At 38.2% G+C, this 9897-nt stretch overlaps 1 protein-coding gene and 1 long non-coding RNA gene across 19 annotated transcripts; one reads left to right on the top strand and one right to left on the bottom strand.

Annotated features, from left to right (window-relative positions):
• Positions 1–131: 131 nt before the first annotated feature.
• On the top strand, positions 132–4246 carry LOC113333544. Of its 18 annotated transcripts, none has more exons than XR_003352140.1 (9): positions 132–362; positions 465–502; positions 609–656; positions 892–956; positions 1060–1849; positions 2917–3007; positions 3311–3393; positions 3500–3652; positions 3735–4246. It is a non-coding gene; the product is annotated as an uncharacterized LOC113333544 (long non-coding RNA). The 18 variants fall into 18 exon arrangements; XR_003352146.1 differs by having other exon boundaries at positions 2956–3007; XR_003352129.1 differs by having other exon boundaries at positions 609–661; positions 1060–3007.
• A 3291-nt stretch (positions 4247–7537) lies between these two features.
• On the bottom strand, positions 7538–9897 carry LOC113333615. Its single transcript, XM_026580041.1, has 6 exons — positions 9658–9897; positions 9489–9560; positions 9075–9353; positions 8846–8980; positions 8720–8775; positions 7538–8633 (listed from the first exon to the last, which is right to left on the bottom strand). The coding sequence occupies exons 1-6, from the start codon at positions 9895–9897 to the stop codon at positions 7538–7540; spliced, it is 1878 nt and encodes a 625-aa protein (XP_026435826.1).

Raw genomic sequence — 9897 nt, forward strand, 5'->3', positions numbered from 1 at the left:
ACACTACGACTGCGTTACCTAGTTGAATCAGTGCTACTTTTCTTAGGTGGGACCTTCCTTTTATCACCCGCGTTATCGATGTTATCTCCTCCGCATCCTCTTTATCTCTCCTCACCTGCGTTAATAGATGCTATCTCCTCCACATCCTTTCTACCTCTCCATAAAGTTCACTCGTAGAGGAAAAAAAAGTCATTCGTAGAGAAAAAACCAGACCACCCAAAATTTCTCCTCCTCTCTCCGAACTCCACCATAGAAACCTAATTAAGCCCTTATATCAGAAAACCTCACTAACATTAACCATTTACATCTCTCAATTGTACAACAGTTAGGTTTAATTTTCAAAATCATCATGTACATGTACAGTTAGGGTTTTTGACTGAAGTTTTCTTTTCCTTATTTTTTCTTTTAATGGTCGATTTTCTTCATGGGGGTATACAAATAATTGTTTTGTTGGTTGATTTCAGGTAAATCTCAAACATCTCTAGTTGTAGTTCTTCATCAGGTACAGTTAGGTTTTGGATTTAAGTTTTCTTTTTATTTTCTTTTTCTTTTACTGGGCGATTTGGTCACGGGGGTTTAACAATTATTGTTTTGTTGGATGATTTCAGGTGGATTTCAACAACTTAAGTTGCAGTTCAGATTTTCATCATGTACAAGTACAGTTAGGATTTTATTCGATTTGGTTTCTTTTACTGTTAAAAAGTTTAGAGGAAAGTGATTCTCATATTTTGTCGCCCAAAATTTCATGTTTTTTTTTGAAAAAACTGATTTCTAGGGTTTCGATTTAAAGATTGGGAATAAGTTTTTATATTTGGGAGTATAATATTGTAGATAAACAATTCGATTGATAGATGATTCATTTATATTTATATTTTTATGTGTTTGTTTTAGGGTCTGGAACTGATTTACCCAGAAATATTCAGGGAGTTCTTTCTTCATTTTAGTGATTTTCTCTTGTAAGTTCTTAATCTGTTCTTGATCTATAAATTTTCATAATTTTTCTTTTTGTTTTAAATTTTATATATTTTGACTTGATTTATTGGTTTAATTTTGATGGAGATTGAAGAAATGGATGGGGTTTTGGAGATGCTGATGTTGTTTTGTAGATGGGTTTGTCTTCAATCTCAAGACTGATGCAGTGGATTTGAGAATTGCAGTTAGCGAACTGAAGATGGAGTTGTTGCTGTGTGAGGTAGAGATGAACATGGAGTTTTGGCTTCAAGTTTAGAAGTGGATTCGAAGTCAAGGATGAGAAGGAAATGTGGGGCGACTATGTAATTGAAACGGTGAACTGAAAATGCAGAGAAGATTGATTATTTGCATTATGCAGCTGGTGGTTGTGATTAGGGGTTGGTGTGTTTAGATGTAGCTGAACTGAAGTGCAAGTGTTGGTGGTGGCTTTGATGTGGTGGACAAGATGGTATGAATTGGTATGTAGGTGGATTTGTGAACTGGGATTGTGGAATTTCAGGTGGTACTGGTGGTGCTGAGAAAGAAAATGGGAAGTGACAGTGGATGGATGTTGTTGAATGCACTGGAAGTGGTAGTGCTGTTGGACTGAAATGTAAGAATGGCTTAAGGATGTGCTGTTGAAGTGTGCAATTGGAACTGAGATGAGCAAGTGCGGAGAAAGTTTATCTGAGAGGGATAAAAAAATTGATGTTGTTGAATTTTAGTGGCACTGATTTGGAGAAGATGAGGAAAGCTGTGATATTTTCCAGATCAAGATAAAAGGGCGGAATGAAAAGAATTATTTTTAGGAAGAACAAGCTGGCTTTTGCAAATTTGCAATAGGGAAAATTGATTTGGGAAGGAACAACATGGGTTGTTTCCTTTCAAATCAAGGAAGGTGAGTTATAAAAAAATTTAACTACAGAAAATTTGTTTCTGTTTTTCTCATGCTGATTTACTAGTCGTGGCTAGAGCTTTTGGGCTTGGCCAGATCAATTGTTCTGTCCTAGTCAGTCAAATAGCGGTTTGAAGGTAGCCGCTACAATATTTCAGGATGGTATGTGACCAGAGAATTTGGAGTTAGTTTAAGCAGCATCGAGGGTAATTTTAGTTTCTGGGTCCCCTTGGTATCCATGAAAATTTTGCATGATGCAAATGAAAATAAAATTGTCTTAATTGTTTGGGAACAATTTTTGGATTTTGATTGTAATGTGCATTGAGCCTATAACATCTAAAGCCAAAACGAGTGTGGAATCTTTTGGCAATTATAATGAAGCTGCCAGTGACCGGTTAAGTTAGGATATTGCTCCACTTAGGCTTCTACATGACCTGAAAGTGAGTCTTTTTTGTGATATAAGGTTCGCTTGTTGTATATGTTACAATCTACTTTCGGCATAGAGGGACCATTGCTGGGGAAACTTTGAATTTTGTCAGTTGCGATGCTTTTGTGAATTATTGAAACATGAAATTAAGAGGGATGGTGTGATCTCATAGGTGTTTCAAAAAATATTGAATTTTGGATACTTTAGTACCTTTTTAAAATATATGTGAAAGGCCGTTTGTGCCTTGGGTATCTTTTCTATCATATGAATCTTACTAGTGAATGCTTATGTAGTTGATTTTATATTACATGGGCATCAATTCGAGCATGTTTATTTGTTACTCGGGACTCTTATTTGCTCGTATGCAGTATTGGGATGGTAATTGCAGCATCTCTTCCACTTTAGGATTGATTATTGCAGTAATTTTTTTATTTTTTGATCTCTTTACCAGTATGATAATTCATTCGCAGTGATACTTCTGATTTTGTCATTGATAAATTACATAATAAAATGGTTTTTAGTTGCTGATGGCATGATGAATGACGGCTTTTAATATAATATTTGCTAGCTATACTAATGATCAATAAAACAGTTCATGTTTCCTAATTGCTTTATGTGTTTTGGGTACTATATGTCTATATAGAATCTCTCAAGTAGAATCTTATGTTGTTCTGAGTTCTAGGCGAGGTGCTATGTTCCTGGTGCATATCCATCGGCAGCTTATTATTATTCAGGTAAACTTTGTTTCTTCTATTGCTATTGTAAGGATAAGGAAATAAAAAGACATCAGTTTGTATCAGTAAATACAAGGAGGGAAACTTGTTGAGCTGGTGAAGTAAACCTCTCGCATGCCCCAACAGTGTTCCATTGAGTTTTACTTCAGAGCTAGTTGATGACGGCTTTGTTCAGCTCCCCTTTACCTCTTTGCGGGTGAATAGATCGATTTCCACTTGAAGGATTATGGTCTTCTCTGCTTGTAAACACTTGCAAATAGTTTATTGTCTGGGGTCTCACTCTTTTCTTATATGTTTTTCCAGGTGGTTATGAGAATGGTGTGACTGGAGATTGGGCAAAGGATTACTCTAGATATATGTCTCAAGATGGAGTGGAGATGACACATGTATGTCGTTTGGGTTGATGTTTTTTCTCCACAGTATTTATTAAGAATTAGTTGTCCTGTCTCGATTTGATTTCACCTAATGTGTATTCGTTCTTCCTTTCCTTAGCTGCTTTACCACGATGGATATGGATATGCACCCTATGGCGCTTATAGTCCAGCAGGTTCTCATGTTCCTATCATGGGACATGATGGACTGTACGGGGCTCAGCACTGCCATGGGACATGATGGGCTCAAAACCCATTTCATCTCCACAAATAGGTAACTTCTCAAACCACATTTTGCTTCTATTATATTATTTGTAACTTCTGAAGGTAATGATGAATGAATGATTGGCATGAAGCTGTAGAGTCTTCCACATTGTCAAAGGATGAGGCTGAGGTTAAGGGAGCTTCAAATCCCAACATGAGTAACTATCAAGAATTCCTTGCAACTGCTCGGACCAAGCTTTGTTTATTCCTTCCATGCCCTGTTAGCTTTGCAGGTGTTCGATGTAGTCTACTTCATTTTATACAAGCATGTCATTAATTAGTTCTCTAGTTAAAAGTTTAGATTGCTGATGGTTTAAATGCTCATGACATATTCACTAATGATGTGGTTGTGTATATATACATACCGCTTTACATCTTCAACACATGATCCGAGAGACCACTTTGAATCCTAAATGGTATATGAGGTACTAGGGTATCAACCAGGCCTTCGGCCTGGTCTCAACCTCTCGTACGCCTTCGGCGTGTTGTTGTTTTAATTTTAGTCGGGTTTTCACCAAATACGGATTGGTGCAAGCCTTGGGGATATTTTATGCTAGGAGTTTGTTTTTCACCAAATACTAAAGTAACAAACTAATAAAATCATCCAATCTAAAGAAATATTAAAAATTACATGTACCATTACTTCTTTTAAAATTAAAAGAAGCATCAAATTCTACAGGATACACTACATTTTTTGTTACCGGATCTAAAGACTCATTTGATTCATTTGGAAATAATAAAGTAATTCTCCTTGCAGCAGTACACCTGGACAATGCGACATATAGCTGACCATGACTAAATACTGGAGTACGTAAATCAATTCCCACATACTTCACGATTGTCCCTGGGATTTGTTAATAGTCATCGCATACGCAACGCGTATGGGAAATTGACGTCTTTCCATTTGTATGTTTAGCTCTGCAGCTGAAGGTTGAAAAGTTATTCTAGGAATGATTACTACTTCACCAGCTTTTTCTCCAGTTATGATTTTAGCTTCAATCACGTGTCGTCCGCACCTCGTCACTACCAGTCTTGTACCATTACAAAGGCCTTCTTTCGGTGCCAGATTTCTCAGCAACATAATGGGACATCCAACTTTGAGGTCTAGCTTAAACGGAGGTGTTCCTGGTGGATTTAAATTGTTGAGAAATTCAGTTGTAAAATCCGAATCCCTTCCATGATCATCCCGAATCATTTTGTCAGCAGCAAAATACGTGTAAGTCTTCCCATGTAATCTTTCTAATGCATCCATATTAATCTTATGGACGTCTTCATTACATGGAGATAAAATGATCCTCTCGGTTAAGTATTCGGGTGACATCGGTGCGTCCATTACCAACAGAGGATACACCGAAGATATTAGCTCATGCATGTTTTGACATCTACCCATTGCCGATGGCAGATTAACAACCTCTTTGGGGTTCGTTCCAATCTACATACCAATTAATCGGATTTAAAATAGCTATGTCTACAATAAATATAGTTTTATTCAATGAAATTTCATCACCTCAAGCAAGTAGTCAGCAAACTCCAAATTTTCCGGTTCCTGCTCCAATCGCATATTTTGGTTTAACGTCAAGACAGTAATGTAATCCCAAAGCAATGAACCTCTTATAGATGCTCCAACAGTTTGTTCTCGACTTGCATTCGAGACCACTGGTAAAGTCTTTCTAAAGTCTCCACCCAAGACGACTGTTACACCTCCAAAGTGTCTGTCATCACTGCGAATATCTCGTAGTAGGCGATCAACTGCTTCCACACAAAATCTATGTTGCATTGAAACTTCATCCCATATGATCAATCTTACTTTTTTAAGCAGCTGGGCATAATCCGAGTCTTTACTAATACTAATATTGTTATCGTCTTGGACTTCAAATGGAATCTTAAAAGTGGAATGTGCCGTTCCACCTCCATCAAGAAGTAGTGAAGCGATACCAGATGAAGCAACAGTTAAGACTATTTTTCCATCTTTAAGACATCTTCTTGCTATTGTGTTGTACAAAAAAGTTTTTCCAGTCCCTGCACTGCCATTCAGAAAAACATTCGTCCATTGCGATCATTCACAGAATCCACTATCGCATTGTACGCCGAACGTTGTGCGACATTCAATTTCTCAATATCTGACTGAATCACCGAATCACTTAATGCAAACTGAAGTTGTCTATGGTCCCAAATGTATCTGTTACCTACTATTTGACCCCAATCATGTCTTGGTCTCGGCATTGATTCATATTTTTCTAGTTTTTTTCCAGATCGTTGAAGCAGTTGATCCAACAGGTATAATCCTCAATCCATTGCCAGTTCATCTGTTGGATTCTGGATGTTAAACCTTGTTCGCAATCTATGTGGTAGATCATCACATATATTCATTCCAAATTTCGCCACAACACCTCCGGTCTTGATGGATTACATTGCGATAGGATAATACCATATAGTTTCCTCAACTGATTTCCAGTTTGCATAACCACTGCTTCTTGAAGACATTTTTCTGATTCTCCATCATGTGCTAAAATCCCAAGTGCAATACATGCATCTTGAAATGTATTGTGCACCTCGTCTACGTCTCCATTACTTACAGTCTTCAAGTCTTCAAAAGAATTAGCACCTCTAACAGTTGTGAGTAACATACGTAAGTAGTACAACTCTCCCGCATTAGGGCTAACAAAATACATTATTCCAATTGCAAATCCTTGTTGTCTAATTTTCCACTCTTTAGCCTTTTTACTCCATACAAAGTGTTGCGGGAACTCTTGATAAGTATAGGCCGGGGCAGTAGGATTTTTAGCATAATATTCAAAATAACCCATCAAAGTCGTCTTATGTTCTTGTGCTGTTCGTATAACCGAGGTCATTGATTGCCTTGCGTTGTAAACAACCCGTTGCTTATTCTGTAAATGAACTGCCAACCGCTGTACAGCAGGATATTCTTCATGCAAGTGGTACTCAAGTAAACGCCATACAGCCTCAGGTGGTCCAATGTACCTTGCATCAATATATTGTTGAATCTCGTCATGTTCTCTCAAAACCATCGTAGCTCGGTCACCCCCTGTATGAATGTATTTGTTAATATATTTTACAGCTCTTATGCCTGCACATATTTCAACATTGATGTGGCAATTGAACATTCTTGAGAGATGCGGGTTATAGGGTACAACATCTATATTATACGCCTTTTTGTTGTTTCTGACAGTTACTTCTATTCCATCCCGACGACGACGATAACTGGGATACCCACCCTCGTCCAAAGTTGTTGTGTCAGTGTACTTCTTTGGATATCCTTTCGTACATTTTCCTTTTGACATACATGCTGCACCTGGATCTCGTTCTCCACATGGACCATGAACCATACATTTGCTTATGGTGTCAAACAATATTGGGTCATTTTTCTCATCAGGAAATTCAGCAGAAACAAATCTATCAACCATGTCTGCCGTACGAATTTTTTCCGAATCTTTTAAAAATATAAGAGCATGCATATGTGGTAGCCCACGTTTCTGAAACTCGATTGTATAAACATGGGCGAAAACCGTGCCGAACACCTTTTTTTCCTTTATTTCTTTCATCAATGCTTTTCTTTTCAGCTCAAAAACTCGAGCCACCAAATCAGGACGATCAGTGACACTCTGATTGCCAATAAGTGCATTTCTTATTTCTGGCCAATTTGGGTTTGCAGTCATTGTAAGAAAAATGTCAGGATGGTGGTGAAAACGTGTAATAGCCATCGAATCCTGATATATCTCGTGCATATGCCTTCTGCTCCCAGTGTGTGAAGATGGTAAAATAACAGGATTACCTCTATCACCTGGATTCAAATCGGCATTTGTCATATCAACAATGCAACTGTATTGGTCAGAACGCAAAGTTGGTTGGTTGAATCTGAGCCATGCCAACTACTCTACTCTGTCGCTGCCCATGCATCAACTAAGAACTCTTGAAATAATTTTCCGGCTCTTAAGATGGTGGAATATTCTTCGGTGTGTTCAAATATGCGGTAACTGTAATACTCCATTTGAGATAATTTGGTTTTCGTATATGTTTGGGTGACTGCATCCCACTGCCTCATTGTCGGTGACCATCCCAGCTCACCAAAAGGAAATAGTAAAACATAATGTAAAGGCAAGTACGCCGGATGACACTCCGAAATTTGTTTCAACCCGTTGTTTTCTCTCAAATGCAATATAATATCTCGCACCCCAATCTCCTTATAAGTTATTTCTGGAACGATAACCGCAATCTCATCTGCTGTCGGAAGATTATAACGCCTAATATCGGTTGACTTGTTATATTGAAGGGAAACTCTGATATTCTGGTCGATCGGGCTCATCTGGTCCAAAATTGCATAAGCCTGACGATACTTGGTATAAAAAACATTGAATTGGAGCATAGTATTCTGAATTGTCTGTAGGACATTCATATTTAACTCAGGATTTCGTTCACCACGGACAAACAATGCAAAAGATGGATCATAGATGTACAGTTGGGAGTAAACCTCCCTCCTCTCAGTCCCCGGAGCTGGTAAAACACCGCCGGTTAAATGTCTCAACTCCCCATGTATTGAGAAAGGTCTCAAACCTCTCCCTTTCAAAGCTCTTGTATCTAGTTTGCATCCAAGGCTAGTAAATGGATTTGCCGCATTATACTCTCGAATATATGTCCGAAAAGATACTGATTCGGCGTTGGTTCCGTCAAACAATTCTCTGAATGCTATAGGTGGTTCACGCAGTAACGGTAGGCGAACTTTTCCTTGGAGACAACATGTTCCAAATTTCGGGTTTATTAAAGACGAATTTGTGAGTTTTTCTGCCATCCAGTGCAACGCCCCGCAGTGATGACATTTGACATCCATTTGTCCCAGAAAATGGCGCACATCAGTAGTAAGAGCAGCTCCCCGGTTCTCAGTTGTAGTTGTATCACATAATTCATCACTGTCGTAATCCACTTCATCATTTTCGTAATCATCTGACACAACATCATCTTCTCCAACAGACGGCCTGCATAGTGAGAAATAGGAATCTAGTTTAGACGAAACTAAAAATAAATAAATTAATGCAATCTCTATCTTCAAATTAATCCTTACATTTCAATGTTTTGATCGGTTGATGTGACACCAATTCTCCTATGTAATATAGCCGTCTGCATTGTAAATTTTGTCATCGCACAAATGATAATTGTGTATGTGTAAAATGTAAATTTTTTAATTCACCTCTTCGCCAGACTCTGCATCTTCATGTGCATATGGTGTATCTTCCCTTTCTCTAATTTGTATACCACTTGAGCGCATAGCCTCCCTTTCTCTAATTTGTATTCCACTTGATCGCATCCGTCTCAGTTGAGGATTCTACAGTTTTGGAAATCAAAGTATTAAATATTAAAATGATTGTGCCCAAGTTTGACAAACACGTTACTGAGTATCTACGCACCTCTTCTCAAACAGCTTTTCCCTTTCCCTTCAGTATTCGTCGTCGTTCTGCATCTGCTTCCGTTTCATTTTGTGCTTCTCTTTCACGACGTTCTTGTTCTCTCATCTCTTTGAGTTGTTTTTCTTTCTCACGGCGCCGCCTCTGGGCTGCTGATCTTCGAGATGTTGTTGGCGATGTTAGATATATATTTTGCGTCGTTGGTGCTCCCGCAGCAACACACCGCTGGTGATGTTCCGCTGCTGTGTCACTATGCAAATTTTCATGTCGTTCGCAATATGCAACTGATTGATGCTGATAACATAGATATTAAAGTAGGTTAACTAAAAAAATGTGATTTTTTAATCATTTTTAGGAACATTAGAGTTGTTTGTTTGTCCAAGGATATTGCAAACAGTATTTAGTTAAACTTTAAAGGCCGGAAAATACATTAGCATGTGTAGCTTCGATTGGTATTCCTATATTTGTCGTCCTTTGCCTTGGACCATGTGGAAGCTGCAACTATTAAAAATAATGTGATTTGAATTTCAAATTGCACAATTATTGTTGGTCGCAGCTACAAAACTTCCTATGTAGAATATTATAATGTGAACATTACTTGGATCTCTCTGCTACGATGATCTTCTGCGTGATGTTCACTTTCTGTATTACGTCGGCGCCTCTGGACTGGTGACTCATTCAATGTTGTTGGCCTTCTTTCAAGACAATTTTCTACATGTTGTGGTTGTCCTGTGCGATGATCCCATACATCTGCATTGACTTTGGTTATTGTTTCGTCTTCTGCACGTTCTCTTGCACGCCTCCGTTGTTGTCCCGATACCCTCCTCTGATAATCCAT

The sequence above is a fragment of the Papaver somniferum genome, unplaced genomic scaffold, assembly GCF_003573695.1.
Source record: "Papaver somniferum cultivar HN1 unplaced genomic scaffold, ASM357369v1 unplaced-scaffold_133, whole genome shotgun sequence".
Lineage (NCBI taxonomy): Eukaryota > Viridiplantae > Streptophyta > Magnoliopsida > Ranunculales > Papaveraceae > Papaver > Papaver somniferum.

What these genes read in the sequence shown, in the direction of transcription:
- LOC113333615 (XM_026580041.1), bottom strand. Translation starts at nt 9,897, where the DNA reads ATGGATTATCAGAGGAGGGTATCGGGACAACAACGGAGGCGTGCAAGA. An exon ending in ATCGTAGCAGAGAGATCCAA is followed by an intron (nt 9,561 to 9,657) that starts GTAATGTTCACA and finishes TATTTTTAATAG; the next exon opens with TTGCAGCTTCCACATGGTCC. An exon ending in ATGCAGAGTCTGGCGAAGAG is followed by an intron (nt 8,776 to 8,845) that starts GTGAATTAAAAA and finishes TTTACAATGCAG; the next exon opens with ACGGCTATATTACATAGGAG.